At 51.1% G+C, this 14,903-nt stretch overlaps 4 protein-coding genes across 4 annotated transcripts; 1 reads left to right on the forward strand and 3 right to left on the reverse strand.

Annotated features, from left to right (window-relative positions):
- Positions 1 to 506: 506 nt before the first annotated feature.
- Positions 507 to 1,758, reverse strand: L3040_002515 (uncharacterized protein; the record flags this gene model as incomplete). Its single annotated transcript, XM_007290671.2, has 4 exons — positions 507 to 760; positions 854 to 1,426; positions 1,541 to 1,635; positions 1,703 to 1,758. 4 exons carry the CDS (start codon positions 1,756 to 1,758, stop codon positions 507 to 509), a joined length of 978 nt encoding a protein of 325 aa, XP_007290733.1.
- A 538-nt stretch (positions 1,759 to 2,296) lies between these two features.
- Positions 2,297 to 2,809, reverse strand: L3040_002516 (uncharacterized protein; the record flags this gene model as incomplete). Its single annotated transcript, XM_007290670.2, has 1 exon — positions 2,297 to 2,809. One exon carries the CDS (start codon positions 2,807 to 2,809, stop codon positions 2,297 to 2,299), a length of 513 nt encoding a protein of 170 aa, XP_007290732.2.
- Positions 2,810 to 3,358: 549 nt separating this feature from the next.
- L3040_002517 (uncharacterized protein) lies at positions 3,359 to 6,634 on the forward strand (the record flags this gene model as incomplete). Its single annotated transcript, XM_007290669.2, has 5 exons — positions 3,359 to 3,509; positions 3,673 to 3,821; positions 3,912 to 4,099; positions 4,185 to 4,882; positions 4,968 to 6,634. The coding sequence occupies 5 exons, from the start codon at positions 3,359 to 3,361 to the stop codon at positions 6,632 to 6,634; spliced, it is 2,853 nt and encodes a 950-aa protein (XP_007290731.2).
- A 3,979-nt stretch (positions 6,635 to 10,613) lies between these two features.
- On the reverse strand, positions 10,614 to 14,446 carry L3040_002518 (uncharacterized protein; the record flags this gene model as incomplete). The annotated part of the gene is made up of 8 exons (XM_066155583.1): positions 10,614 to 11,147; positions 11,217 to 11,562; positions 11,614 to 13,222; positions 13,288 to 13,544; positions 13,596 to 13,690; positions 13,739 to 13,893; positions 13,983 to 14,005; positions 14,076 to 14,446. 8 exons carry the CDS (start codon positions 14,444 to 14,446, stop codon positions 10,614 to 10,616), a joined length of 3,390 nt encoding a protein of 1,129 aa, XP_066012572.1.
- Between the last annotated feature and the right edge of the window lie 457 nt (positions 14,447 to 14,903).

The raw sequence follows: 14,903 nt of genomic DNA on the forward strand, positions 1-14,903 counted from the left end.
CCTTCCACCCTCCATCCAAACTCCCATCACATCAACCCTTCTTTGATTTTGGCTATGGTAAGTAACCGAGTAGCTAACTCATGTGTTGACATTTCCACTTTTGCTTTCTACGCCCGCCGTTGATATTTTCCATGTCCTTTGTCGCTTTCACATCTTGTCGACGAGATATGGATATGGGGGTGGGGTCTTCTCTTCACTGTACTCTGTAGACAGCTTTACCCTAAAATGTTTACACGCCCTACGTGGTGGTCATGAAAAGGATATTGTTCCTGTGATAGTGGATATTGGGCTCATCACTCACTACAAGAAGGTAATGCTCATTTACAATGACGATAGGTAGACAAATTTAAGCTAATGGGAGAATAAGGAGGAAAAGAAAACAACGCAACAATATTTACACCGACCTGAGTCATTATCCCGTCCTCCACATGCTACCGCTGCCTTACTCCCCCTACCCCTACCTACCTTTATCCTGTCTCATCCCCCCTCCCACCAGGCTCCCTGGCTCATAGCTTTGGGATGAACATCGGCGTGTTCTCTTTCCACTCCCGGTACTCCTTGCGGTCTCCGTACTTCTTATCGTACTTCTTCTCGCTGAGCGGGACACCGCTGACCTTCAGCAGTAGGAACGTGACGAAGGCCGGGGATACGAAGCACAAGCCGGCACCGATAAGGCGGCCCGACGTGCCGGAGAGGTGCATGCCGCGCAGCCCAACGGCGGAGGTGAGCACGCCAGCTGAGGCGATGGCTAGACCTGTCCCTGCGTGACTGTCAGTCCCGTTTGATCCACGAGTCGCAGAAAATCGCAGGGGTAATAGGAATAGGGAGAAATTATTAAGCGAGGGGGACATACAAAGCGTGCTCTCTCCAAAGTAATTCGGATGCCGACTTTTCCCCCAAAGCCCGCTAGTCAAGAACTCCTCCTCATGCTCTTTCTTCTTCTTGGCCTGCACCCACGCATTCTTCTGTCGATCAGCCGCGACCTCGAACGCAAATCCCCCAATGAAAAGCCCAAAGCCCAAGACATCGGTTACTTTCAACAGTGGGAGCGTGGAGAGGAGGGTATGTGGGATGGAGTTGACGGCCAGGATAGGCATGATACACAGTGAGACCCAAGTGGCTTGCGCCATCCAGGCTCCGAAGAACTTGGGCGGGCTCTTCTTGATCTCGTCGAAGCGAGAGTCGTGCCCATCAGCAATTACGCGCTGGAAGAGGTAGCTTCCGAGACGAGTCGCCCAGATGGAGACGGCTGTCGAGAGGACCACCTGTCGCCAATTTAGGCCATTGGGGCCGCCGGTGCCCGTGAAGGCGGCGAGGAGAGAGGGAAACGCGGGCTTGAGGGCCCCGAGGGGAGCCGCTGCTCTGGCGCGGAGGGTGGGGAGGTAGAGGGAGAGGGCTGTTACTGAGAGGTAGGTGAGGGAACCGGCTGACGGGAATGTTAGCGATGGAATGTGGCTCTGGTGAAAGCGATATCATAGGAAATGGGGGCTTTTAGAAAGAAGGCACTGAGATAAAGCGCAATGCGTTGAGATTGTCTTACAGAGATCATAGAATCGCTCGGATTGAGTGAGGATGGATGGGACAGCTACTCCGGCTTGGATCGCAAAAGCAGTTGCTATAGAGGGGACGAGTGTTCTAGTAGAAGCATTATCAATGGTGAAGCTGGAGGATACGATAGCAATGTGATGTTGCTTGTACGAACCTGAGGAACGGATTCTTGTAGTTGGTGGCATAGAGAAGGGAGTTCAGGATGGTCATCTTGAATTAGGACTCTGCTGGCAAAAGGGGAATGTAGCTGTTGTCGGGATGAACGTTGTAGAGTTGTAGAGTTGTAGAGTTGTTGTACAATGCCTGTCTGGAATGCTTTCACAAGGTTGAGGTTCAGCCTTACGGTAGTGGTCTGACGACATTATGCACCTTTGAGGCGTCTGGTCCGGACTCGGGCTTTTGATTTGTCCGCAAGGCCCATCGTCTCCCAAGTCCAAGCGCAACGGTGACAGCCTCGTCTGGGCGGATTCCGCAGTGGGTTTCTGGGATTTCTTTATGATCGGCAGGCGGACGGGCGGGCGGACGGAAAGAAAGGTCCATGGTCCAAGGAGAACGAAGACAAGGCATCAAAGATCCAGCTCGAGCCGAGCCTGAGCTACGTAGTAAGTTCCATCGATCTTAGCCCTGATCTGAGCTCGATCCTAACCCTGAACTAAGCTGGGTCTTACCTATAACCCTCCCCTATATTGAACCATTGAAGAACCCAGTATCGAATAGAACAACCCAGTATTGAGCAGCCCTACCCTCTTCAATTAATGTGCCCAGCCGTAGCCACCTCCAGTATCTCTCCCTCCAAACCCTGCACGAGCACAACCTCAATACCAGCGTCCTCCAGCTGTTGCCTCCCCGTGTTCTCCCCGACAAACTTCTCCGGCTCCTTCACCCCAACATACACCGTCTTGATCGCACTCCTCAACCGCAGTATCCGTTCTACACACGGCAGATTCCCGCTCATTCGCTTGAAGCAAGGCTCAACCGTAGTATATAACACTGTGCCGGCGGGGAGAATCTCCGCAAGTCTATGTTCGGGGATCTGGTGAGCTTCGGCGAGTTTGATCAGGCACGATTGCTCCGCGTGTGTGTTGCCCTCGCATTCGAGTGTGTACCCGGTCGCCAGCACCGTATTCGTCTGCGCGTCCACGATGAGGGCTCCGACGCGATAGTTCGTTGGCTTCGGAGGGGATGTACGTGCAAGATCGAGGGCGCGTTGCATGTATGCGACGTGGTCGTGCGGGGCGGTTGAGGTTTCTGGGGAGGACATGGTCGTCCTTGTTCTCCGGAGGAGTACGGCTCGAATTGATTGTAAAGTGATCAGTGGCCAAAATTCCAGATAATAAAAGTAACAACTAAGTAAAGTAAAGCTCCGGGATCCCGCACTCGTGAATCGGGTTATTTTGGTCTGGTATTAAAGTATGGCCGGCGAATTGGATCAAACACCGGCGGCCCTCCAAGGTGAAGTAGTACAACCATGCCACCGACGTCCCTTCCGCCGACGTGGAAGGAAACGAAACAACGGATGCGACAAAGACAAACAGCGCGCAACATTCACTCTCAAATACCTCGAACCAAAACAGCTATCTTTCCCGTTCCCCTCTGACAACCCCCTTCTGTCCCTTCACAAGTACGACGATTGCATTGACCCTCTAGCCCGGATCGCATTCGAAGGCTTGCTTCCCCACCACCCGGCTTCTACGGATTTGCCCAGCAGCCCACGCGCAACCATCGCAGCGGCTTGGCTACTAGCGGGACTTCTCGACATCTCATCCTATTGCTGAAGAAGACTCGGACACATGGAACAGCTCAGGCAACCATGCCCGACCCTCTGCCGAAGATCAAGGTGAACGACGTGCAGTATCCTGTCGGTACCGCTAATGGAGCGGCGAGCGAATCCCTTGACTCACCCTCAACTATAACGGACAGCGGATATTCAGCGAGGCCGAGATCTGCAACTTCGTCAGAAGGTACATGAGCTTCCTTTCTTCTCAGTCGCCTGACATTGTCTCTCTCCCTCCACCTCCCTTCTTATATGGATCTGTCCCAAAGCCAGAAGACATGTTATTAAGATGCCATGGCTTTTGCTCCTGGCCCTGGTGCTTCTCATGCTGACGAGAGCCCCCGTAACAGGAAACAACCAGAGCAATTGCAAGAAGTCCCCAATCAACAACTCGATACGCAATTCTCCAAGCAGGGAGGGAAGTAATGGAGCAAACCCTCCTCCAATCCACCCCACACAGCAAGGTCGTCCTACCACTGCCATTGACCCGCTCTCTCACGTATGTCTTTCTTGGGTTTTGTACGGCATGCCGGCTCGCACTTCGCGAATCAGCCTTTGCTGTTGGATCCAGCATGCTAACGCTACCTAGCATATCCTAAAGAGAACCAACACCGAAAATACAATCCCTCAGAAACTCCGAAGCTCGGGCGCGGCTGGACCAGACAGTTCACTCCCTGAAGTTGGCGGGAACCCAATAAACCCTGACCTACCGCCGCCCGGCAAACAACTAACGACCGAAATAAATCGAGGCGACAGTAATTCCGGGAAAGATAAAAAGTAAGTGTCTTTGTGGTACACGAGATGCTGACTGTGAATCGTGTGACTTGCTTATGATAGCAACACAGCTGACATACGACCTTAGGAAAGGCGTGTCGTTTCTAAGCCGGTTCTCGATAGGCGGGAAGAAGAAAGATTCTGAGTATTTAGAGGACGATGAATCAGAGCAAGGCGATCAGCGGACTGAAGGCATGAATGCGCATGTATTCTCCTCTTCTATTGGGGCGAATGGGTATATTCCCCAGCATAAGGAGCCACCGAGATACATCAAGGTTCGAGCGAATAATAAGAAAGACCGGGAATTCGATCGCATGTTTTTGGCCCAAGAGTTGAGCGGCACAAAACAGCATGCGTCAAGCAACGAGAAGGTGCCAGGCTTGACAACTTACGATATTCCGTCAACACTTGTACACAAGATTCCTAAGTCTGCGAAATCGAGTGGAGCAGTATGGGCAACAGAGTTCAGCATATGTGGGAGATATTTAGCGGCAGCTGGTAAGGACCAGGTTGTCAGGGTCTGGGCTGTGATCTCGAATTCGGATGAGAGACAGGCGCACGAGTACGAAGAGGATGTAAGCTCGAGCACGTCTGGAGCAGCGAGGCTAAGCGCTCCCGTATTCAGGTCGACACCGATCCGAGAGTTTGAGGGACATACAGGGGATATATTGGACTTGAGTTGGAGCAAGAACAACTTCTTGTTGTCATCCTCGATGGACAAGACAGTAAGGTTGTGGCATATCTCGAGAAAGGAGTGCCTGTGCACATTTAAACATAAAGATTTTGGTTCGTCGACCTCTTCGCGTTCTGGGTCGTGGCGTCTTCGTGTCTGAACTGCAATGCGCCTAGATGTGGACTAACCTCCTACTAGTTACCTCAATAGCCTTTCACCCGAGAGATGATAGATTCTTCTTGGCAGGGTCCCTCGACTCTATTCTTCGACTCTGGAGCATTCCGGATAAATCGGTTTCTTTTTGGAAACAGTTACCCGACCTGATCACCGCCGTCGCATTTAGCCCGGATGGTAAGACAGCCATTGCCGGTGTGCTGAGTGGCTTGTGCCTATTTTATGAAACGGCTGGTCTCAATCCTCAAGGTCAGATCCACGTGCGGTCAAGTCGCGGAAAGAATGCGAAAGGCTCCAAAATCACTGGTATCCGGACGACGACATATCCCGCGAACGATCTCGACGGCGAAGTCAAGGTCCTCGTAACGAGTAACGACTCGAGAGTGAGACTCTATAATCTGAAAGACAAAACCTTGGAGATGAAATTCAGGGGGCACGAGAACACCTGCAGTCAGATCAATGCAAGCTTCAGTGACGATGCGACATATGTGATTTGTGGAAGCGAAGATAGAAAGTCTTACATCTGGAACACTGGGCCTATTGACTTGGACAACAACAAAGACAAACGGCCCTTGGAGTTTTTTGAAGCGCATTCAGCTATGGTCACAGCGACTGCAATTGCGCCAACAACAACACGGCAGCTACTAAGTGCTTCTGGGGATCCAATATACGATCTCTGCAATCCACCCCCTATAACCCTTCTCTCCCGCGAAGAATCGAATGCTTCTTGCATTCCCCCTCCTGGTGCAGATAAACGCCACTCAGACCCCATCAGCGAGCCCGTCAAGACCCCTGCGTACCTTGCGCGCAGCACGCACAACGATGGCCTCATCATTGTCACGGCCGACTACCTCGGCTCCATCAAAGTCTTCCGCTGCGACTGCGCCTACCAGAAACGTCGCAACGATAGCTGGGAGAACGGATCGACCTTTTCTAAGAGAGTCATCAGGCGCTCAGGCAGCACCATGACGCGCACCTCGGGGGGCTCACACCGCGCCTCGGTCTCGCACAGCTCGCTTCCTGGAGGTTTGCATTCTGATCAGATCCTGTCTTGGAGAAATGAAGTCTCGGATGGTGCTAGTACACGGAGTAGAGTCATGACATCCCACTCCGACCGCAGCATTTCACCTGGCAAATTTACCCGCAAAGCGCAATCCCAGTTCAACCTTGCCAGCACAGCGCGCCAAACGCCCTATGCTCCTTCGCCTATTGCGCGCTCTTCCCCCAGTATCTCAACCACCAGCCCGCCGCAAAGCATTTACGGCAAGGAGAAGCGCACGCCCTCTACATCCTCGGCTTCCAAACCGCCAAAATCGCCCATGCAGCCTCCAACGCCGAGCTTCGTCATTAACCGGCAAGCCACGGACGATAACCCTTCCAAACTCAACACAGCGCAAAAGACGTCCCAGTTCTGGAATGTCGCGAGTTGGAAACCGCAGCCCCAGCGCAGCAGCAATAGTGGAACCGGCAAAAAAGAAGACAAAGGTCTGCGGCCGGCGCTGGATCGCGGCGGAAGCGTCGTCAGCAAGCTATCTTCCGAGGAGGAGGAGTCGGGGGAGGCGGATGGTGATGAGAGCGAGGGGGAGAGCCTGAGTTGTAGGGAGTGCAACGGGAGGGATTTCCGGGCGAGAAAAGTCGCGGGCAAGGGGTTGGTGATGGCGTGTACGAGGTGTGGAGCTCATGTTGAATGAATAGATGGCATGGGATGGGTATATCTTTTGTAAAGGGGTAAATGGAGTTTGTACATTACGATGGATGTTTGGATATGATGGCGAACGGGGGAAGGAAGGGGTCTGGATACTGATTGTTGGAATTGGATGGCGCAATCTCTTTCTGTCTGCTCCTTCTCTGATATCCCTGGATGTATGAATGAATGGAAGGTTGAATAGTGGCGTCAGCCTTATATGTAACTTTTTTGGTGTCAATTTTTTTTTTCAAAAGGATGATTGTTGCTTTGTGCCAAAGGTAGGTGTTGAATACACCCCACTTCCCTCCTTCCCTTGCTCTTGCAATCACTTCTTGGTCTCTCCTCCCTCTGGTTGGTCCTGTAGAAGATTGGAAAGAGTAGGACGGGATACGGTACATGGATGGGACGTTCGACCGACTCTCAACTTGAGTGATGGGCGGGGATTTCTCATATTTGTAATACCTAGGTAGGTAAGTTTTTCCATTTCGGACGCTGGACTGGGAGGAAAGAGTCCTGCAGCTGCTGACGACAAGCGGGAGAGATGAAGTGAAGTCATTTATTCCCTTTTGGTTACCGTATGTGTTTGTGGGTTGATGACAGCAGTGAGCAGTGTTGGCCAGCGACAGTTATTTTAAAGATGTGTGTATGTATATGTGTATATATGTGTGTGTGTGTGTCCCTTAGTTGGCAGGAAAGGATGCAGGAGGGTGGGTGTGTGGGTGGCAGTCAGGTCAATGACATTTGCTGTTTCGTGAATCTTGGAGGTTTTCTTCTTTTTCTTCTTCTTCTTCTTCTTCTTCTTCTTCTTCTTCTTCTTCTTCTTCTTCTTCTTCTTCTTCTTCTTCTTCTTGTTCCTTTTCTTCGGTGGTGGTGGTGGTGTGCTTGAGCTTGTGCATGTCCTTGTGCATGACTGACCATCGACATGTGCCGTTCTTCATGGGCCCATTTTCCCCCTCTCTTCTCTCCTTTCGCAGCTCTCTTGTGGCTTGAAGCTTTTCTATATCTGATCTCCTCCTCCTCCTCCTCCTCCTGTAGGGCAGTCCGTCCCAGCAAATCGATCATGGAATGTCCCTGCTGTATTTGGAAGGTGCGTTTTTGATTTCCTCTGTGGGAGATACAGGTATAGTTCTAGATCTTTAGCTTCCGAGGTGAATTTGATCGATCAATGACAAGAAATCTGGACGCTTACTGTGTGTGTATGTATAAGAGGTTATCTTGGGGTGTATCGGTACAGGTGTCAGGTAGCCGCTTCTATCTGTACCTGTTCACATCCTCTGGATATTTCCTAGGCTTTTCTCTGAGTTTTTGGAGTCGAGGTGAGAGCTAGGAGCTTCGCCCTTTTTTTCCTTTTCCCTCGCGATGTTTGTTTACTTCTAGCCGAGGCGGTCGCCCAAAGTGGGCTCTGGGGGTTGGTGGAGGATAAATTGCCCATTCTACGCATTGATTTTGCTGCGCGGATGTGATCGTCTATACAGAAAAATACTAGAAGACGGGAGGATGGTTTCATCGCGGTCAGAACTGCGGACCAGGTTGGTTCACTATGGTTTAAGCGTTACCTATTTTCTTTTTCGGGGCGTATAGAAGAAATCTCCATCGCTATCTTCCAGATCGTCAGACTTGTATCGCTCGGGGTGGTTGGCTCTGACTGCAGGGCTCTGTAGGCTCTCTCTGATTACTAGTTGGTTAATCAGGCTATAATTGTTTTAAATTGTCTACTTTTCCAGGCCAAAAATATCGCAGGTTTTGTTGTAATCGCTGGGAGTTCAATACCGAGCATATTGATACTTTGGAAGTCAGCGCCTGTATACCGGGCGACCAGGGCTTGAGTATCACTTCAAGCGATGTTAATCCCTCAAGAGCACTCCCCTACTCCCACTCTGCTCAGATAGGGATATTGGCTCTGTCAAAGCATAAATGCTCTCCTCGGCTATGCTATTGACATCATCGTCGAAACTCCTATGGAAATACTAAATGATGTTGAGGTTGCGATGGAGAGGAGGCTTATCTGAGCGATAAAATAGTCTGTTTCCATCCTAGAATGGCTTAATACAATAGCAATTCATGATGTTGTTGAAGGGTAGGCAGCGTGAGGAGCAGGAAGTAATGCCACCCACAAAGCGAGAGCGAGGAAAAGAGTGGCGAGTGTCCATATTCGGGATCGAAATAAACCAATTCCAGGAGAGTCGCTACATCGAAGGTGAAAATGGGTTTAGGAGCGGCTGATTTCGCTGCATTACTTTCTGCATTAAGAAATTTCCACCAAATAAGGGAAGTACAAGCGATGAAGCCTTGTCCACACCACACAGCTACCTAGACCGTGCTCTCACCCCTCCATCCATACATTTGCGAAGAAGCCATTCTCATGTGCTAGCGTCTAGTTCGTTTCCTGTCGACTGTCGACACTGAAAAAGGGGGTTGTTTTGTTGCACGTCGCAAGCACGTGGCTCTCATAAGCGAGAGAACCTTTGTTGACATCGTCGTCAAAGTGGGTGGGTGGTCTCCCTCACACTACACGTGCCGGCGGCATCGAATACAACACGTGGAAATATCTGAGCCAAGACGCTTTGACATATGGTTCCATGTTGTAGTCCTCTTCAGACATTCTTATTTGGAAATCAGGTTTATTTAGCCTCGAATTATTGAGCCCAGCTTGAAGGGATGAACGAGGATGACGGCGTGGTTTCTGTACAGATATATTGGGTTGTGTGTCTCGATACTGTAATATAGATCTGTAACGCAGTATCCGTATGATAAAATGGTAGACATGCTAGCCATCAGTCAGTATTTATTTAATTTTTTTTTGTAAATATATATATATATATATTTTTCTTTCTTTTCAAAGCACGAACTGGAACTGGAGTTGCGGTTTGCAGGAATGCGAAAAAAATCGTGGCTCTGAACTACAACCACACATATATGCCCGCCACTTAAAATGAACAGCAAACGAGAGCTTTAAATGCCGGGACAGACAGCGCGGATCGGCGTCGGAAACAGAACCCAATTACCCACCTCTGAACTCGTCAGCCCTCACTCCTCATTCACTCAATTCATTCATTCCTACTTGCTCAGAGTCTCTCATATCTCTCACATCTCTTACCAATAACACCTGCATTGCAAACCAACCCCCAACCCCAACCTCCTACCCACAACCAACATCACTCTCCAGTATACCCACCCATATCAAATAACCCCTCTCCATCCATCCATCCATCCATCCCCCCTCACGCGTACGCACCCAATTCTCACCAGCCAAAGCCAAATTAATCTCCTCATCTCCTCATCAAACCCAAATGCCCCCAAACCCCAATCCCCAATCCAATTCACCATCCAGCAGACGGGCAAGCGAGATGGTCTTTCGATACATGCAAGTAAACAAGCCGTCCGAACAACCTTCAAACCAGACGGCATCGAATCCGACCAAGCAACCGCGGGATCCCAGACCCAAAAACCAAACCAAACCAAACAAAAAAAAAAAAAAAAAAAAGGGGGGGGGATCTACTCAATCAAGTCTGTAGACCTAGAACTCTGTAATACTCTGGTTGGAAAGCTACAGGCTTCTTTGTAGTTCAGGTCTCAATCTTTGCCCCTGCCAAAAATTATCTGTGGTTTTGCGCTAGGAGGGGAGGCGGCGCGCGGGGAGAAGTGGGCGCCGCGGTTTGGGTTTGGGTTTGGGTTTGTGTTTGTGTGTTCTCTTTTCGCCGACGAGGAAGAGGAGAGGAGGCTCGCTTAGTCTTCTGTCCACAACAGATCGGCTGGCTATAAGCAAAGCCGTCCGTTGATGCGGGTCGGTCGAGCTTTGCTTGGCTTTTTGCCAACTGTTCCAGAGCGGTTGAGGGGTTGGAATACCGATGATGGGAAGAGAGCACATTCAAAATGGAGGGGCATCAAGACGATTAAAGTGTATCTATTTTCGACGGGTACATTATTCAGGCCCGAAAACCTAGTTGCCGCACCCCTCCCCCAACCCCCGCCCCTCCTCTCACTCAATCCACCTTCCCCTTCCCAGCCTCATCCGTACTCCCCCCTGCACTGCTGCTCCCCAGACCAGTCTCCAACGAGCTAATCTGGAACGAGAAATCCGTCTCGCCAACCAGCTCCTTGACATCCTCGACCAGTCTCCGCAGATCGTCCACCACGAGGCTGCTGCACACCTGCAGCACTGCGTACGCCGAGTACCCGGGCTCCTCGACGTGCTTGATGCCCAGGATGCCCCTGTCCAGCTTCTCCAGTCTCCGGCTCAGGTTGTAGCTCTCGGGCAGCTGTATGTAGGGCGGGAGGGCCGAGCCTTGCGTGACAGAGGCGGACAGGAGGGAGAGCACGGAGGTGATGGCGTGGGAGGTGGGCCCGATGGAGTCGAGGAGGACGGAGAGGTCATGGAGCCATTCGCGGCTCTTGGAGGGGTCGGCGTCCGGGTAGAGGTAGCCGTGGTCGGAGGTCCAGGATTTAGTCGTGTAGGACATTAGAGAGATGTAATTCATGAGATTTAAGGTGCGCTGGATGATGCTTTCGTAGGTTTTCTGTTGGTTGGTTATTATTTTATCAGCATGGCTCACATCGAAGTGTATAAAGAGAGGGAATCTTCGTACGCGTGGGAATTTCCCTCCAATGGTCGGCTCCCATTTCTGCCAATCAGCATGCTCTTGCAACGACGGAATCAGCAGCAGCAGTTTGCTGAATATCTTGTATCGGAATTTTTCCAGCTGCTTGCCGGGCGAGTGCTTTGACGTCATGTCTCCTTCCGAGTTGTGCATTCGAGCAACAATGGTGGAGTGTACGACGCTATAGTAGTTTGCGAGGAGATAGAGTGTAGAGCCGAGGTCTTTGCGCAGCCAGCTTCTATCAGAGAGAGGATAGGGGAAGACAGTCCAGACGAAAGCGATAAAGCAGCCGCCTGCCACACATGCTAGACGGTAGGGAGCTAGCTGGTAGGTACTGAGTTGATGTTAGAATAGCGCAAATATTACAGTGTGAAAGGTGACTTACGGATAGTAAGGCTGTCCCGTTGCAACCGAAGCCGCAATTCCAATTTTTTCCACCTGCAGCTCGTACCCGATGATCAAGACCTGGGTGACGATACACATCAGCCAGATGGGTATGAACCTGGGATACTTCAGGAAGAAGTACATCTCTACAAAGATGAACAGCCAAAGGAAGACAATGACGCCCGCGGTTTGCTCGTTCACAATATACCAAATTACTATTGAGAACACCATCGCCAGTGCCGTGCCGGCGACTCGTGCGAAGAATCCAAAGATTGATTGCCCAGAGGTCATCGTCATCCCAATAGCGATGATAATCATAGCCCATACGAGGCGTTGCTTGATGAAGAATTCCTGCGAGTCCTTCAGAAATGCAATGATGCCAACAGTCAGCGTGGCACACGCGACTCGGAAGCCAAAGGCGGATTCCGTGGATCCCATAAAGTGAGAGATTGTGCGAAGACCATTTCCGAATTTCTGCCATGCGGTCTTGGCTGGTAAATGCTCCGGATCTCCCTTAGGGTTGAAGCCTGCGCCCATGTAGACCGTGTTTGTGCCAGCTTCCATAGAATCCGGCGTGTTGGAGTCAAGCGAGCTATCTTCGCGGCCGATACTCAGGATCCACTTCTTCAACCTCTGTTGGCCTGGATTAATGAGTCGGTTCTTCTTCATTGTGCCGTCAGCAACCTTGCTGTCGGCGAATTGTACCAATTTCAAAATGGCTACTCCGGCTGAGTGGAGCAGGTTCTCGAGGTAGAGAATCAGATACAGCTGTTGCTGATCTCGGCTATGCTTGTCGTCTAATACCGATGATTCGTCGTCCGGTCCAGGAGACTGCGCAGCATCCAATTGCTCTTCATCCAGTCCCTTCTGTCTCGCCCACGCCCTAAGCGTCTCGCCCCTTCTCCCATAAAAGTCCGCCATCTTCTTATGCATATGCTCCGCAAACCGTGGATCTCCAGGCTTGACTTCTTCGCCTTTCGCCTCAGCGTCCTCCCCTTGCTTTGCTTTGGGTTTAGGGATGAGTTCGAGGGCCAAGCCAGCGTGATGCAGCCCCTCATCCATGGCAGTTGTAACGACTTCAAATGGCTCGTGCAACGTCTTCATAATCTCATTCCACGTCCTCTTCTCTTCCTCCTCTTCCTCCCCACGATTGTTTTCCCAAGCTTCCAACTCGTTGAACTTTGAATTTGGCACGGAGACCCAGCCCCTCCTCTCAGCAATCCGCTCAAAAATGTCCGTGATAGTGCTCATCCCGTTCAGTGGAATCAAAATGTCTCTGAACAGGGCGAAGATTTCCTCGAGGTCCTTAGCGTCCAGTTTACCCCAGGCAGCTTCGCGTTTTGCGAACGTCATGTCACCGTACAGCCTGCCATGCAGTGCAATCAATGCGGCAAGAGAGTCTTTCAAAGCTTTGGCTTGAAGATTTTGCGCTGGGTGAGATCCGTCTTTCTTGCCTCCTTTCTTTCTTTTATTCTCGTTGCTATGATCGTCACCGCTATGAGATCTAGATTGAGGGGCTGCGAACATATCGCTAGTTTCTAAGCTTTGCAGATAGGCGCTTTGCGCCTTGAGGACGCCTCGCACCAGTTGTATATACCCTGCTTGCTCCTCTATGTGCAATATTAGCATCGGACATACCACGTCGACACATAAATGAGTATGAGAAGCGACTCACTAAAAACAACCAGCCTCGAGCTCATGGGTATCACAAACAGGTTAACTCCAGTAGAAATAGCAAAAGCTACCAGGAACGCCCGTAGAAGCTCTACAACGAAATCCTCACCAGCCGCGCTCGTAGGAAATAAAGGGCCGTACGTAAACGACACATTGGTGAAGATGCTATACATAATGACCGGAAACTGGAGGGCTGGCATCTTTGCGCGCAAGACGTTGGCAAACCAGATATTTACGAAAAGCCAGATGGCGCAGACACTACCAAAGTCAGCGCATCTCATGATTTGGAATGGACGAGCCACCACTTACACGGACTGGGAAGAGTTATACGATGCAGTCGACCCAGCAGGAGTGGTGTTTTCCCGCGCCTTCACACCAGACCAGATGCCCAACAGCGCAATCGCCTTGTAACGTCAGCCAAAAGCCTAGAACATGGAAGCAAACGAACTTACAGCCCCGATACAGACACCGAAGGTATTCAGTATCAGCGTTTGCAGGTACTTGGCCCGTGGCATGATAGGCATACTCAGAACCGTGAGGATAGGAATCAGATACCCCAGCGTATTGAAGAGCCTCGCCACTGAATCCGCTTGGTAGATCGCGATACCTGCCAGCTTCGATTAGGCTCCCGTCAATACACCAAGAGATTCTAGCCGGAAATCATCATGTCGAATGCGGTGACATGTATCAACTCACCGATAGTAGGCGCAACCGAGCCCCTAAATTAATTCTCGTCAACACTCCAAGTCCTCACCACCATTACGCACTTCCGGTGATTAGAACACTCACTTAAACATCATCAACACCGTACCCACATCTAATCCCAGCTTTGCCGACAACCCTTTGAACTTCGACGTTTTCCTCTCTTCCTCTATCCCTTTCCCTTTCTCTCCCTCTTCCCCTCTCCTCTTCTCTTCCTTCTCATCCTCTCCCCCCTTCACCCCATCCCCAATTTTCGCACCCCACCCCGTCGTCTTCATCACGTTCTCGCGCTTTGACCCTTGAGGACCAAAAGCCTTTCCATCACCACTCGCGGAAGAGGCCTCCTGCCTCACATCCGTCCCTCGAATTTGCGTATCGTTCCGGGACTCCCGGCCGGGGACGTCACTGTCAACCTGCAATCCAGCGCCAGAGTCGTTGGCTTTGACGACGACGACCATGACGGTGGCAGCACGTGGCGATCTTGCGGTGTGGTTTCCTTTTCCGTACGGGCTGAGGAGTCGACGATGCCTCGTGTCAGGTCGGATCACGATTCCCTCGGGAACAGAGGACTCGAGGAGTCAACCGTTATATCGACTTGTGGTTTGGATAATGGGGCTGGCTAGATTACCTGTCAACAAGGGTTTGAGGTACGCCGGGTCGCCGGGTCGCCGGCGGCGGCGCTACCTAGGTACGGAGGTGGCTAGCACGAGGCTGCGAGGCACTACCTACGTATCTGTATAGCTTGGACATGGCCTTTTGATTGGACGACCTTACTTAATTCTTAGTAGCGAGTCCAAGAATGTACGGAACGTCGGAGTTAGTTGTAGGAGAAAGATGTCAAGGGCATGTATGCATGAATTCGGAATTCCGGGAATTCGAATGCCAGATCCGAAGGATGGTCCGGGAATTCCAATG

This window comes from Drepanopeziza brunnea, assembly GCF_022702325.1.
Source record: "Drepanopeziza brunnea f. sp. 'multigermtubi' strain 214-2 chromosome Unknown ctg3, whole genome shotgun sequence".
NCBI classification, from domain to species: domain Eukaryota; kingdom Fungi; phylum Ascomycota; class Leotiomycetes; order Helotiales; family Drepanopezizaceae; genus Drepanopeziza; species Drepanopeziza brunnea.